At 40.3% G+C, this 16,843-nt stretch overlaps 1 protein-coding gene and 1 long non-coding RNA gene across 3 annotated transcripts in view; one reads left to right on the top strand and one right to left on the bottom strand.

Moving 5' to 3' along the window:
* The window catches only part of TM6SF1 (transmembrane 6 superfamily member 1), a 622,619-nt gene that overhangs the window by 482,090 nt on the left and 123,686 nt on the right, over window positions 1-16,843 (top strand). For both annotated transcript variants that reach the window (XM_078684737.1, XM_078684736.1), the window contains exon 9: window positions 4,574-4,693. In XM_078684737.1, the coding sequence (XP_078540863.1) occupies window positions 4,574-4,693 (120 nt within the window). The remainder of the gene's footprint in view (window positions 1-4,573; window positions 4,694-16,843) is intronic.
* The window catches only part of LOC144826418 (uncharacterized), a 175,735-nt gene continuing 160,991 nt past the window's right edge, over window positions 2,100-16,843 (bottom strand). The window contains exon 3 of the long non-coding RNA XR_013609819.1: window positions 2,100-2,579. This is a non-coding gene — a long non-coding RNA (uncharacterized LOC144826418). The remainder of the gene's footprint in view (window positions 2,580-16,843) is intronic.

The raw sequence follows: 16,843 nt of genomic DNA, 5'->3' as shown, positions 1-16,843 counted from the left end.
TTGCCTTAAGGAGCCCTCATCAGCTCTAAGGAGACTAAACCAGTAATTAAGGAGCCACTGTTTGAACTTAAATATTAGACTATTGAGTCCCAATTCTAGCCTGAGGGCGCTAATTAGGATTCTCTGGGTAGGCCAAGCTATTTCTTCCAGACATTCTTTTATATAGTTTGCACCCTCCTCAAATATTTTAAGGGTAACAGGTAATATAAAATCTGGCCAACATTCTCACCCCCCTTTCATCCTACTCTTCCGATAGTAAGCCACAAATTGAAACTGTCAAAAAATGTATATATATCTGAAATAATATATAACCCTTCATCTCATATTTTACATCTATCATTACAGCTAAGCCGTTATGGTGGGCCAGCCGAACTTTCCCTTTATTGCACTAGTACTAAAAACCTTACAGTCACTCATCGCCACCTCATATCCACCAATTGCAGAACCCACTCTGCTTCCACATAGGGGCTAACTACTGATCCTTTACCCCATATTTGTTTGGCCTCAGACCTGAAAGGCTCAGCTCCTGCATATATATGGGGGGATTGACCTTGCCCTGCACTTGCACCATTCTATCCTGGCCCAACTGCTCAAATTCGTACCATGGGACATCAGTCGCCCCCACCCCTTCTTTTGTATTCGGGATCACTAACGAAGGGGCTTCTCCGCCCAAAGCATCAGCAGGTCCTTCTACTTCTAATATTGCCCAACAAGGGTCTCTTCTTGTGGTGCCACAATAGGGAATTTAAGCCTTCTTGCTCTTTTCTTTGTGAGCCTTTGAATTTTTCCTTTTCTCTTTCCTATGCCTGACTCTTACCCTTTTTTTACTTTTTAAATATTGGAAAAATTGAAATACTTTTCCTTTTATCCTGTGCTGGATCTAAAAATTCCTCCCCCTTACTGGGGACAATTTGTCCTAAGGGGGAGAGCACTCCCAGATAGTTATTGACCATGACAGAATCCAAGGGCCTAAGGCGAAGATGAGACCCTACTCTAGTCCATTCAATAAATAACATAAACTGCCATCCTACTTGGACAACATTGCTACTGCAATTCAGACTGTTAAACTATAGGGTGAAATTGTTTGTTAGAGAATGGGGTCTGCATGGTAGCTTTTAGGTGAAGGGTACAAAAAGCTTACAATTTAGGGGCCTATTACAATGTTGGCGGATGCAACCGTTGCAGATATGGGTCTGACCATCCTCCCATCAGCAGTCCTGACTGCTTAATTATGATGCAACCGCATATGGTGCAGTTGCATACTGACATTTCCTTATGGGAGCATGTATCACGGCTGCAAACCGGTCATAGCACAAGCTCTCATACGGAAATGGGAGGTTGTGTTCATCCCTGCATCGCATGGCACGCACCACACAGTGCAGGGAACGACAAGGGGGCAACATAGATGCCCCCTAGGCCCCCAACCAGAGGCCGCAAACAGAAGGGGGATCTGCTGTGGGCCCCCAAACTCGCTTTCCGACAGGCTTTCCATGTCGGAAAGCCCAGCATGGAAAGCATGCCAGACACCGATCCTTGTAATCCGGATGGTGTAAAACGCCATCCATATGGATTACGGACCTGTTCCCGACTGGCCAAGGGGTCCTTGAGCCTGTTGTAATCCAGCCGGAATGACCGTCTGGTTTCACTTCCGACCCCTTAAATTGTAATTTGGGGGTCGGAAGTGAAACCGACGATCTCGGTCGGAAAGCCTCCGACCTAAGATCTGCAGTCTTGTACCCACCTCTACCCCATAGTCTTCTAATGAACAACTAGAGTGCTAATTATATATTGATAACAAATGTGATACACACATCAATGCCACATTGCTGTAGAATTGAAAGTATTTACTATGGATGAGCTGCAGCAAATAAACAGAATGAGCAGTCTAATTGTGCTATGTAAATATGGTTAGTGCTCGAGAAATCTAAAATCAGGACACCCTTTCTAAAAATTCTAAAATACTTTCTTCATCCATGTGAGAAACAAATCTGGCAGGCATTGTGAAACATGTACTTCGAAAAGTAACAACTGCGAGACGGTTCCAAGTACTCTACTACAGCTTCACAACAGAGTTCTAATGAAAGACTAGAGGGCTAACATTCTACATTGGTGGTCGTGTAAGGCCCTCTTAGATGACATAAGCATTTCCTGTTGCACAGGCTGAATGAAATAAAAGAGCATTGAACGGTTATGAGATGAATCCAGGCCAGCTCCCCCATGAAAGATCAAAGGGTAAGTGTGGGTTTTTAGTCATTGCTGAGCATAATGTATTTTTATAGGGCTAAACATAGTTAATGATACAAATCTCTACCTATGCCCAGGACCCCCTTTTTACATATGTACTTCAAATCATCCAAGCTACTTGACACTTGCTACCTCCTTAAAATTAAAATAGTAACATTTTAGTAGTCAGTGTTTTTAATCATCCTTTTAAATGAATGAGATTAGAACTTGTAGAGGTGCAGAGAGTTATTTACAGACACAACTCATATTTAAAATTAACAGATTTGCGTTCCTGTTGGTAGTGCAACTTTCGTCCACTTCCTTTTATCAGTGGTTGCATCTTCATACACTGGCTTCTAAATAAAAAAAATAAAAAAACATTTTTTATTGGCATTTGTAATTTGAGGCATTTATATACACACATTTCTCAATTATTCACTTTACATTGCTTAATCATTATTATATAGGCATGTCCATACACATTTCAATCTGATAGCCCACCTTAAAACCACTTCTAATTTCCCCGAGTCTATCTTTACTCTTCCTAGATCTTGTCTATCAGTCAATGATTCACTGTAACCATCTTTTCTCTGGATAATGCCTATCGCTACTTCTCGGTCCCATCCCAGTGCATGGAGGCTCCTAATAATAATTTTGTTTGTTAAAATTGAAGAATTGATAAAACACGTTTACTGTTTGTAGAAAATGTGTCTCTGTATTCTCACAAACAACTATATTCAAAGGTAAAAAGTTAAAACATACTTTAAAATATGTAACATTGTACATCAGAAAGAACAACGAGGCATCTATTTTAAAACACTCAGAAACAAATCATAGACTACATAGTTTTTACAGGATAGGAACACCTTAAATTTATTTTAAAAACACATGGAAAGGGTTGTATTTATGGACTTATTTCAGGACTTTATAGCCGAAGTGATTGGAGCCATGTATATGTAACTGTTCATTCTTACCCACAAAAACTGAAAATGTCTAAAACTATCTTCCACAGAGCATGTCTCCATGTTCAGGAACATTCTGTGAGAAAGGCGAATACACTAGCTCTTTTCCAGAACTCTATGACCTAGGGGAAGAAGGTGTTGTGATATCTGGAATAATAGTGTAATGAGGTTTCCTCGGGCACTGGCTCTGAATTTTCTGAATAGATTTTGACTGCCTAAGAGCACAATGAGAATATAAGGAGTTGATGGACGGAGTGCTGTAACTTTTCAGACACCCACCCCAGTCATAGATCTGGGTTAAATCATCATCGTTCTTTAGCTCACTTTGCCACCCCAGTTCAGACACAGCTATATGCTAATCAGTCTTGACCCTGTGCCTCATGGGATCAGTCCATCCTGAACTGCCAAGCCATGTCTTCCCTGGACCGGAAACCAGCATCCTGGGACCGGTTTCGGGCTAACAGCCCTCATCAGCCAGGCTAGCTTGAATCCAGTGGCAAAGTGAGCCAGAGCACAATGCAGCATCCGCTTACGATACAGATGTCTGGTTTATATGTAGATTGTGTGTCTTTGACTTGTGTTACAAAGAAGTAAAATCTTTTAAGCCGCAATGTTTACTTAATGACTGAATACATATTATTAATGACTCTGTTTCGTTGGTATTCTTTAACCACACTAAAATAGCTCATAGCCTATATATATATCCTTATGAGTCCTCTAAAAAGGCTCCTAATTTACATAGGAACTGAGATGGTAAGCTACAGAGATTTTAACAATCACATAACGAATTCTTTACAGTGTCTCCTCTGATACATCCTAGACATTACTAAAGGTGTCTGACAAACTGATAGATACCCCATACACTTATGTACGCTGTTCTTTCTTTGTTAATGGGCCAGGTAGTGTCATCCTTGAATTCAAAAATAATACATCCCTTTCCTTAGGCATGCCTTACTTTCGCATAAAGTAACCATTTCAAAGAACCATCAGCAAGGACTGTGTTTCAATGGACTATGACATTAATGTAAAACTAATGCTTATTTTTTGCTGTGCATGGATTTTCTGGTAAACTTCCAATCGCTACCAGATAGCCAATTAAATGCAACCAAAGTATTAATACTTTGCATTATTTATCCTGGTTTATGCAGATATATTAAGAACGTAATCATTCACAACATAAATATTTGGTTAGGAAAATTATGTTGTTAAGAGATCGCCATTGATCCCTTCATTATCTTGTCTAACTAATAATGTATGACGTTCAAAAACAAACAAGTCATTCTGGAGTCTGTACGTCTGTATTTTCTTAATAACATTGGTTTAAGGCTTTGGCTGGTTTCTAGTATGTGGTAAACCGATAACAATGTTTTTTTCTGTCGTCAGAGCAGATGCTGGTGTATATGTTTTACTCTGTTCCCTATTACATCATTGCACTATACGGACTGCTATTCCCAGGATGTTCTTGGATGCCGGATTTAACTCTTATACATGCTGGTGGCCTGGCTCAGGTATGCAAAAAATATTATCAAGAGGATGACCTTGGAATAATTGCTTTCTATTTAACTTATGGGCAACTGCCTAGGAAGACTGGGAGATTAGCAATGCTATATTAATTTGTCTGGACAATTTTCTCATGCACTGGTATCTAGGGAAATCCAAAAATAAACTCTACTGACCAACCAAGGTCAAAAGTGTCCCCTATAGAGAACTAACCCCGCCAAACCTGTACATACATGTCCCCTACAGAGAACAAATCAATCCAGTAGAAGGCTGTTCCTTAGAAGGACCTAATTCCCACCAGCCCAGCACAGAGTTGTCTCCCTACAGAGACATAAGTTCTCCCAATCCAATTGAAACATATCTAACTAACCCTACTAACGTAGGAGTAAAGTGTTGCCTACAGAGCAAACACTCCCAAAACTCCAGAAACATACTCTAAGCCCTACTCATCACCAATTAATCTGAAAATGTTTCCCTAGAAAGCCCTAACCATCACCAATCCAGGAGCCGTTACCCCCCATCAATCAAGGAGATTGGTGTCTCATACGGATCCCTTACCCCAACCAATCCAGGAAAAGGGTATCTTCTACAAAGGTCTATCCACTCCCAATCCCGTCGAGTGGTGTCTCAGAAACAGCCTTAACCCTAACAAATTGAGAAGAACAGTGCCCCCTACAGAGCCCTAATATTTGCCACTTCAGTACATATGTGTTCCCCACAGACACCTAATTCCCACTAGAGACCTCTTACACCTACTAATCTAGAAGAATAGTATCCTGTACAGAATCCTTATCTTACTCACCCCAAGAGAAAAGTGACTTCTAGCGAGCCCTAAAGCCCACTAATCTACAGGAACAGTGTCCTATAGATAGCCCTAACATTTGCCAAACAAGTTGAAAGGTGTTCCCCATGTAACTGCAACCCCCACTAATTCAATAAAATAGTGTGCATACAGAGCCCTAATTTTTGTCAATCCAGACGGAAAGTGTCCCCTAGAAAGCCCTAAGCCCCACCATTTTAAAATAAAGAAACATTTCAATCGGAATACATTTTATGAGCAAATATTTTCTTGGTGGTATTTTCCCTCAAGTTGACCTGTCAATCATGGCACCAAAGTATTCTGGCAATTACTCTCTTGAGGACAACATAAACGGCAGTTACCATTTATCATTTAGTTCCAAAGTTTAGAGAGAGTTTTTGAAATGTCGCTGTGTGGAAATCAGTCATAAAATGGAAAATGAAAATGTAGACTATAAATAAAACAATATAGTTCTAGAAAACAAAATGAAAAATGAAGAAGTGGAGAATGATAATACTTAAAGTTTAACCAAATAAAGAATTGGGATTTTATTAAAGACGAGGCAAGCATTATGCATTAACCTTCACTCCTTCTGAGCAGAAACACTTAAAACTTTAAGAACCAAAACAAAAGCACATAGCAATCAATTAGATGCTTTAGCCCCATAAGTAATCTTTGTCCTCCATGTTCTTCCTCTTTTGTTTGTCTCCTCTGTTATTCCTCTTTCTCTTAGTGATCTCCCTATTCTTCTCTTAATTTTCTGTCAAAAAGAAATTCACATTTTCCATCTTTCCTCTAATATTTACTTTTAGCAAAGTTTAGCAAAATGTACATCCTCTTCTGTCTTATAATTATTACTATCTCTATTAAGAAGAAAAAACATTCTCTATAAGCCCCACACACAATACCTTCCATTAATTCATTGGAAAGGTAAGGCAGGATAATGCTGGGGATTATTTATTCAGTTAACCTTTAAGAATCGTAATTTTAAGTCAAGACAGGAGGCTATCATTATGCGTGTTCAAAGTTTTTCAAGGCATAACTTGAAACATGTTCTACAGCCTTAAAATAGAATCTTCTGAAAGTTTCAGCATTAGACTAATCTGCTGCTTTTTACACATCCTCCAATCATCCTCCTGGCATAAAACCCTCACTTTCCATGACACCCCTAACCAAATGTACTGTAAATGTAGCTAAATCTACACCTCGTTCTTTCATTATTGATTTCACACATCTTCCAATTGTTTCATTCATTACACCTTTAAATGGTTTAACATAAGAAATCAACAACTGACCTTCTCCAGCACATCTCTTCTCCAACACTTTATACTCATGCTCCTCTATACATCTTACAGCACACAATTTTGGGTTGTTGTCAAAACTGGGATAATAAATTAAACTAGACATAGTCTTAGTTCTTTTCCATATTTCATAAACCACCCCATTTGTTTGAAAAAATCTACTAGACACTTCCAAAGCTCTCATATCCGAAACTCTCCTGAAAGAAATTAAACACAATAATGTTGCTAATTTCCATGTCAACTCCCATACTCCTAAATATTTGTTACTTGACCATCCCTCAAATAGTTGTAGCACTACATATACATCCCATAATGACTACCACAAACCTTTGGACAGCCCTAAAGTCTTTAAATGTTGTAGAGCTCTATAATGTAAAGGCCCTGGAAAAATGACCTGAAATTAAGAAGATAACAGACCAATGACTCGAGCCAACTCCCTCAATTATACTTCCTCTTTCCTTAGTAATGTTTTTCCCTCTTTTCTTATCTGTGTTACTTTTTCCTCTGGTAACTGCAAGCCACAAACTATCTTATCTACTACAAGTCTCAAAAATTCTAAATGTTGTGTTGGAGCCAAAATTGATTTCCCAAATAGACTATGAAATCCAATAATTCCAAAATCTCTTTACTAAAACCAAATGCTCTCTCAACTCTTCCAAATTCACATTCATTAACAGAATATCGTCTCAGTATATTATAATCTGTACACCCCTTTCTCCCAATAAACCCAATACTAGTTTCAAATCTTTTGTAAAACATCAATGGGGTGCAGACAAATGGAATGGTAGACACTGAAATTAGTATAATATTCCTTTCAATCTGAACTGTAAATATTTTTGACTTTTCAACTCTACTGGAATCGTGAAATATGCACCCTTGAGATCCATTTTCACCATCCAATCTTGATCCTGAAGCATGTCCCTTCCATTTTTAATTGTCTGTAGGTCACAAATTGGTACAAATTCCCCAAATTTATTGCTGGTCACCATCCTATTTCCTTTTTCTCTACAATAAATAAAGTACCTACAAAATCTTTCTTCTCCTCCCTTATAGATCTTTGCTGAAAATTAATTCATGTGGTTCTCTTGTTTGGAAAGGTTCTGTTGAGAATTCTATTTGGTAACCTTTAACAGTTTCTAAAACCCAAACATCTTTCGTCAATTGTCTCCAACGAACCTCCTTGATTACCTCTATGATTTCCATAGTTTGCACTGTTTTGGTAACCTGAGTAAAGAGAGGTATAGTTTGCCAGGCTGAAACTTTTCCCTCTCCTGCCAGCCCCTACATGAAAACTGTTTCTAGCAAAGATCTTATGCATAGAAAATTGGGCTTTGTCTAAACTTGTAAAAGTTTGCACATATTTAGACTTCACCATTCCTTTCCCATAGAGTAAGCTTTGGCATCTTGGCTTGTTTATCTTCTTGCCAAATCTCCTTAATGTATGTGCATAAGTGCATAAATACTGTTTTGCGCCTCTCCACTTGGAGTCCCTCATCAGCATTTCCCAAAAACAAATTGCACGTTGACCTCAGCCTCTCAATAAATTATTATTTAAATAATTTTCCTTTCAAGTATAATTCCTCAACCAAATTAAATGTTCTTGCCCATGATTCTAAAATGTCTAGAACCCTATTTTGGCATTGTTTAAGCGATCTTTCCAAGCCCTTTCTCTGGTCTCTCCTCAGTTTAATGAGATAGATGATGAGCTCCGGATCTAAATTTGGTGTTAATGTCACCTTCCCATCAATCGCAGGATGAGAGCACTGGGCTCTCATAATATTCCTCTTCTCTTTTCCAGATGCTTTCTTATCGAATGCCTTATATTTTCTGCTACATGCTCTAGGGGCCACAAGTCTTTACACTTTGAGTGCTTTTTATTCCATGGGTGCTTTTTATTCCATGGGTCAAAATGTTTTTAACCCATAGAGTCTGCAACTGTCCTTATCTTTTTTGATTTATTATCAAGACTATCCCCAAATTCCTCATCTATACCATGATTTTAGCATGGGTCATTAAGATTGGATGTGTTTTCTCTCATTTCCATCTCATCATACGGTATTTCATCACTCGCAGTGCTAGACTGCTGCTTACATGTGCCGCTCCGGACACCCACTCTCTCTGAGCCGCTTAGGACTCCCTTCTTATTGGAGGAAATCACAATTTTTTCATCTGAAATGGAAAAGTATTCTTCATCATCCATATATTTTAACTTTTCTTCAGTTCTTGAGAAATTACTTTCCTTATTAGGTTTTCTTGGTTATTATCTACATTCTCCTGATCTTTTAAATATGGCTTTATTCTGCCAAATTTGGTCTTTATCTCACTAAAGTCCCCTCAAATACACATCATCGTGTTATTCTACAAACTCCTGACTATTGTAACTTTTGCTTAATCTCATCCCATAACAAATGCTCTGAGAAGCATTTCATTACTAGGCAAAGTCCCTCACACACCTAATTCCTACAGAAATCACCCCAAATGTTGTAAAACAAGGCCCAATTCCTTTAGAAACCCAATTTCTCTTTGTAAAACAAGGTATTTTGACCTACATCAGAAGGAAAAAGTGACCGAGTGCCAGAACATCTGGCATGGAGCACAGTACCTGGAGAACATTGGTGGTACTTGGAGAAAACTAACTATCCATGAGTCTTCGGAACACCAGGCAAACCTGGTGATTGCAGAGGCGAGCAGGCTGGACCATTTGTGACATCCACCTTTGGGGTCACACAGGAGACTGGATAGTGGAGCTGCTCGGACGTCCTGAAGAAGAGGATCCAACCACTCCACACCAGACCATGGCTTCCCAGGAGCAATGGCCTCAGGGATGCTGGTGAGAGCAAGTCCCACCACGAGATATGAGTCTACAGCCACTGTTCCGCAGGTGCCAGGAAGATGAAGATATTGTGCTAAGTAGCATGAGTAAACAACTACCCTTCAGGTGGAGCTAGGGACTTGAAGGTGGGACTCGTAGCGCTTCCTCCACACACCTAGGGGGTGGCGTTGGAGCGACACGGCAAAGTACACCCAGTCCAGTGGAAGCCTGGTGACATCACGTGAGAGGGGATTACCTGCGAGAGGGGCATCCTAGTGAGAGAGGGATGTTTGCAAGAACTCCACCATTCCATAGCGAGGAACAATGCTGCCTTTGTGAAGATGCAACAACAACCAGCACTGATTGCTGAAAACGTGACATCTACCTGATTCACCATCACTCTACCTGCACCGTCACAGAGTGTGATGTATTCCTATAGGTACTGTATCGATTCCCCTATTCCTGACCCTGGTTTGGTTAATAATTAACTAGCAGCCATCCAACGGTGCAAAAACCGTTATCTGATTAAGCCACACCACGGCACAGAAGCGCGTTATCTGATTAGGTCATAACGCATGCCATCTAATTAGACAAGCGATATTCCTCCAGCCCCTGATAAGGCATACGGAGTTCTCAAAACAAATCAAACCTACAGCGACCTGGGAAATTCCCATAGCCATTGTTTTGATTTCACCGAGAACTTCAGCAAAGAATGTGCGAACGAGCCCGTTCATATGACATCCTTATTGACGTATATATGTCCATCCTTACGTCAATCTCGGCACCTTTCAGGTATAAATATTAGCGACGTTGCCTTAAGCAAACACATGCGGTGGTGACGAGATCGGAGCAGCGAGACGTGCTGAGGAGCCCAGCAGAGAGCGAAGCCCACAGACGCTGCCCCGCCTTCCTGACGCGCTGAGAACGAGACGCTGCCTTTCTCCTGCCGAGAAATCCAGCTCCGGCGCTTCCAAGCAGCCCTCGCAGGCAGCTGGAATATCAAGACCTGGGATAAGAGATACCAGCCCTCCATCATTCTAGATCTCAGGTACAGAACTGAATACACCCTTGCAGAGAATTCTCGAATCAGTCCCTTGGCAAAACAAACTTAACTTAAACTGCTACTTATCTACTCCCGCCCACGTATTAGGCTTAGGTCAGGTACACTGGGGTAGGCGTGGTTAGAAGCACCAGTTGAGTATGATTAGTCAAATGTATATATGTATGTATCTAGGTGTAGCACGGTTACAACGAATTTTTTACAACGCACTACCATTACATCGCAACTTTTACCACGCAAACCATTACAACGCAATGCGCTGGGGGGCGCTCTAGGATAGGGAATGTATTTAATATAATATCCAACACCTTCCCTGCTATCCACGGGGACTGGAGTTGGAATAGTAAATTAAATAATTCACTATCCAGCGCCTAAAAGCATTATGCGTTGTAATGGACTGCGTGGTAAAAACCGCGTTGTAAAGGCATGCGTGGTAAAAGCATGCGTTGTAGTGACACCAATCCATGTATCTATTTTATCCATTTTAAAGTATCATATGGCTCAGAAACCATATCAATGCTTTTACAGTATTATTTTATAATTCTGTCTCTACTGTATGCACTTTACTTAACTACAAGTATTGCAATAATAGCGATTCATTTCTCTTGTATGAGAAAAGAGACTGATCAATAAATAACATCTTTTATTGAACCACGCCCATCTCTTATTTCTCTACAAACTGGTGAAACTAAGAATGCACGTACTGACTGAGTAAAATAAGTTGTCTATTGTTTTCACACGACTCTAGAGATACACTCTTGATTAGGGGAGAGCAAAGTTGTCATGATCTATGGTTGTCAGAAACTAAATCCCTTCTTGTCTATCCAGGGAGGTTAAAATCCTCCTTGCCTATTCGAGAAAGTTTCTAGTGAACTCTGAGCTAGCTGGCAAACACAAAACTTTAAGTCTAATATCGTCGGTAGAAGACCTAGTTAACCTCTGCCCTAGGTCTATACTATTGAAGATATTATTCCAATGCGCAGAGCCTATTGGGATAATAGGAACTACACTACATGGCGCCCAACGTTTGGATAGGCGATAAAACTAACGCAAGACATTAGAGTAACTCAGTCGTGCTTTTTCACACAGAACCCCTTTTTTTCCCATAATACTCCAAAGACGTCTGGAGTGGGTGAAAGGTCATATCCGCCAAACCTCGCAGGAGGAGACTCCTATGTATGGTTCTTGGTTTATTCAACGTTGAAGGATACACTGTTCCAAAATATTGTGCATCTAATCTTTGTTTCATAGAAACCTGATCTGCAAACAAACAGAATAACCTTTCTGTCAGTAAAATGACAGAAAGTGAAGACGAAAGGGAGACAGTTAGACTAGCAGCTGAACTCCTAGCAGCAGACAATACTCTGCTGGAAAATGACCCAAATGCAATACTCATCCCGGTCAACATAAGGAAATCTATAACCTTAAAACTTATAGAAAATGGACTGACACCAAGAGGTGGTACAGTCATATTCGTAATTGAGGCACACGAATATCGGCAGACAGAGGTATTCTATTCATGGATAAACTTTCCAGCAGCAAACGCTGTAACAAAGGACTTCCACTATTACAAAATAGAGGAACCTCCTAGTGAGTACACTCCTTTCGAGGAAGTGGAAATACCACTCAAATTCCAAGAGCACCTGCTCTTGTTTCATGGCGCCCTAAAACATAATAATCACATCACCAGGCTCGGTCCACTAGGTAGACCAGGAGCAACGTGGCCGGTCCTAGCCGGATATACACCACATCCAGACATTGAAGAAATGCCTGCGCCAGAGCTTTTAGTACAGCTAAAACAATTAATAAAAATACATAGACAATTAGTCCAATATGTAATGCGGACTTCAACAATCCAACCAGCAATTAAAATTCCACAGCTGACCAATCATCAGGGGAACACAAATAAAATTACACCTCAGAACATACAGTCCTGTCTAGGTAAAGTACCCGCAAAACGGGAACAAATTCCTTTCTGGCTAGCACAAAAAATCACTCAAATAGAGGCGGTGTTTCCAGATACCACCCCTGTTGAGAAACATAGGATTCTGACTATCTGTCTCCCAATGGGAATCGCACCACATGTGGAGGACTGTGACACTTGGGGAACAGTCTTTGCTTACATTTACACAAAAACACATGGTGTACCATCCATGTCAGTAATACCAGATGTACTAAAACAAATTCAAGATGAATACGGTCCAGAATCCGCTTTAACTCTCGGTATGAAACTACTGAAAGATTTCAAGCAGGTCTCGGCAATATTATTAGCCAACATAAAGGGAGAAGCAGCAAATGTGGCGATTCGCCAGAGGTTAAAAGAGACAAATATAGCAGACCAACCATCTGAAATTGCCAGAATCATAGAAAAATCCTATGAAGAACTAGGAAGAGATAGTTTGGGTGGAATACCAGTGAAACCCCAACTAGTTGAAAGTCCTGAAAAGGTATTTATAAAAAATAATTTAAACAATCAAAAAAAGAGCTGGGATGGAAATAAACAATCCAATCCTAAAGAAAAAAGATTCCAGTCCAGAGGAAGGTCTCCTTGGCAGAGAGAAAGATCTCCCGACCAAGGACGCAAGTCTCCCCAACGGGAGCCCTCTGTGAAAAAATACAACCTTAGAAATAGGGATAATATAAAGAAACCTGATAGATATCAAGATATTGATACACGTCCCTCTAAATCTTTTCAGACTTCCTCGCAGAAATCGGAAAGAAGAGGACGATCAGAACAAAGGGAAGAGCACGTCAAGTCCAAAGACAAAGAACCTGCTCATCTGAATAAAAAATTACAATTTCCAAAAAAGAAGGTAGCCAGTATTAAAGTAATCAACAATGCCGAGAATACTGAGGACACAGCTGAAAAACGGAGAATGGGCTCAGACAATGCTAGACAGCGCAGCAGAAGTGAGCATAGCTCGCAAAGTCCTTATGAATCATCTGGAGACAGTGGACACGAATGAATACATTCAGGTGGAAACTGCAGATACCAGAGTTAGCAAACCTCATAAAATATATGAAATAACATTGCATATAGAGGGGGATAAGACTAGAAAAATAAGGGGACTATTTTGGGATAATCTGTCCAAGGGCTATGCCATCCTTCTAGCTGAACAAGACTGGCCTCCAGAGTTTGTCAGGGAGTGCCCACATGGCGAAGAAATAATTATGCCTGCCTTCTCAAACCATATTCCAATTCATAAAAAATATACACTTGCAAGAAAGTGGGCAGTAGCTCAAGCCCCTGCCTTATATAAAAATCATGTGGGATGGGATGAGGACTCTCCTCCTCACAAAATCCAGTTAAAATCACAACCTACTGCACAGAGGCAGTACCCGATTAAGCAAGAAGCTAAAAAAACAGGTAAAAGAGATCCTAGATCAACTTGAATACCAGGGGGTGATTGAAACTTGCACCCCACAAATGAACAACCCTTTGTTTCCTGTCTCCAAGCCAGACAATTCATATCGTCTTGTTTTGGACTACAGACACCTTAACTCATGTTGCAAAACATTTGCAGTACAAAACTCGCACAGTGCTGCACTAATGAATAACATAGTGCGCAAAAAATACAAAACAACCTTAGACATTTCTAACGGTTTCTTTTGTCAAAATATAGCACCAGAGAGCAGATATTTGACGGTGTTCTCAATAAATGACACGCAAAAGAATTTCTGTCGTTTGCCCCAGGGGTTCAAGAACAGCCCAGGGTTATTCTCAGCGAGGGTAACAGAGTTACTACAAACCTATGATGACGAGGCATTATCTTATGTCGACGACATCTATCTAACAGACGATGACTTGGATACTCACTTGAAGAGAGTGAACACCATAATACTTGGGTTCGCAGCAGAGGGTTACAAATTTAACTTTAAAAAATCAAGAATTGCCCATCTAACAGTCCTGTTTTTAGGATATGAACTATCAAGTGAAGGCAAAAGCCTGGCTGACAATTTCCTAGAGAAATGTGCTGTAATCCAAGCACCCAGAACACTAAAAAACCTACAATCAATTCTAGGCTTCCTGAATTTCGGAAGAACTTATATTATAAATTATGCAGAAAGGGTCAAACCCCTTTATGATCTAATAAAACCAGATTTTAAAAGAATCAATTGGACTCAAAAACACACAGAAATTTTGAGATCTTTACAAACAGACATGTTAATTAAAACAAAATTACAAACACGTGACAACACACGCAACCTTGTGATTCGAGTCATCCCAGGAAGATGCGGATTCACATACCTGACCTCTAATGAGGGAGAGAAGGTACCAATAGCATACAAATCACATTTGTACACAGAAGCTGAAAAAAGGTTCAGCATTAAGGAAAACATTGTTCATGCGGTTCAAACAGCTGTAGAAAAAGAAAAATACCAAGCAGACGGTAGACAGGTTACAGTCAGAACAGCAGAATCAGCTTTTGAGGCATTAACAACACCAGCTAATTTACCGACAACTGCACTAAATCCAGAATGGATACAAGGGGTAAATTCTGTTGCTACAGACAAAGTAAAATACTATTTTGACCCGGAAATGAAAGAATTAAAATATCTAGAATATGAGAAAGAATACCCTCTGCCAATCGACATTCTGCCTTTACGACAGTACGCCTGTGTAATACATACAGACGGGCATGCTCAACCCTCAGTTTGGGGAGAGCTGGCTTACAAGGCCACATGCGAAATTGTAAAAGAAGTGTGGCGCGGAGGTAAATTAAGACCTCTACTTACAAAAACACACTCAGTGGAAAATAATTCAGAACAACAAACGGAAATAATTTCATTAAAAATGGCGCTAGATAATGCCGATCGCGAATTCCCGACACTTATTGTGTGCGATTCGTATTACTGCGTCAAAACATACAATAACGATTTGAAGAAATGGATTCAAAACGGTTACAAAGATGACACAGGTGCAACAATAAAGCAAAAAGTGCTTTGGGAACAAGTAGTTCTTTTACAGAAAGAACTACCAAAAACTCCCGTGATACATTCCCTGAGTCATCAGCGTGATGGCGTTCACGTTGCAGGGAATTCATTGGCTGAGACAGCCACAGCGGGAGCAACTAAACCGGCTTCCGTAGCTACAAAGAAGCGTGCAGTAAAATACATTGACGGTGAAACTGTGCTGGCGGTGAAAACGTCATCAAAAGGCGACTGTTCAGCACTACCGATCAATTATCCACTCAATTATACATAGATAATCGATGCAAAGTCAGTCCCTTTTGCTCGAATCCCTGGAGTGGGGGATAGAGTGATTCCAAACACGGACAGGAGAGGCTTGTTAATAGCAGACGCACATATGGGTGAGGGTCTCAGACACCTTAAGCTAAAAGATTCTCTGGAAGAATTACAATCAGTGTACTGGTGGCCAGGCATGAGCCTGCATCATCACATTTTTGTAAAAAACTGCCCAGACTGCAATAGAGATCGCAGTGGCGAGCGGGGAGGACTATTGCCATGGCATTTCACTCCAGATAAACAACAACAATAAGAAAGCCCCCATCATGAAAAAAAAAAAGCGTTATATTAACATAAAAAGACTAATTTTCACTTATAATGTAGACCCCAGCGCTCGGCTGACGTCTGGACTGTTATAAAAGGATTTGCGAGTCTATAATGGCATATACGCTAGGAGCATGCTACGTTTTGACTAATGTATTCCTTTTAGCCTCCAAGCTTATGGGGAAGCATGGCCAAATGAGCATAGCATAGCGGGACTCTTCTCACTTCCTTCCTGAGGGATACGGGATGGTGTAAAGAAAAAACCAAGACATAAAGCAATCTATAACGGAAAAGGTATTAGGTTCGGGTGCTGGGTGGGTCAAACATCTAATAAGTGTCCAACGTAGTCTAAATAACCTGCCAAGGAATTCTCTGAAAGGGTTCAGTCCGTACGAACTATTGTTCGGGACTAGAATGATGATCCAAGATCTTGATAGTCAGACTTCAGTGGTTAAAGACAAAAGCTTTGATATCAAAGATCGTTTGGCTATTTTACAGGACTTAAATGAAACAAGAAAAGACCTGAGCAACATAAAGTTGAAACAACAGCCAACAACCACTGAAGAGAAACCACCTGTCCCAGCAAGGCCTGTCTGGATTCCAAAAGTCGGGGATCTAGTCAGAGAGAAGATCGCGGTAAAGAAGGAATTTGGGCCTTCTTACAGAAAAGCAGTT

The sequence above is a fragment of the Lissotriton helveticus genome, chromosome 3_2 (genome assembly GCF_964261635.1).
Source record: "Lissotriton helveticus chromosome 3_2, aLisHel1.1, whole genome shotgun sequence".
Classification (NCBI taxonomy): Eukaryota; Metazoa; Chordata; class Amphibia; order Caudata; family Salamandridae; genus Lissotriton; species Lissotriton helveticus.
The sequence above is the reverse complement of the archived record's forward strand: the minus strand, read 5'-3'. Positions and strand labels throughout refer to the sequence as shown.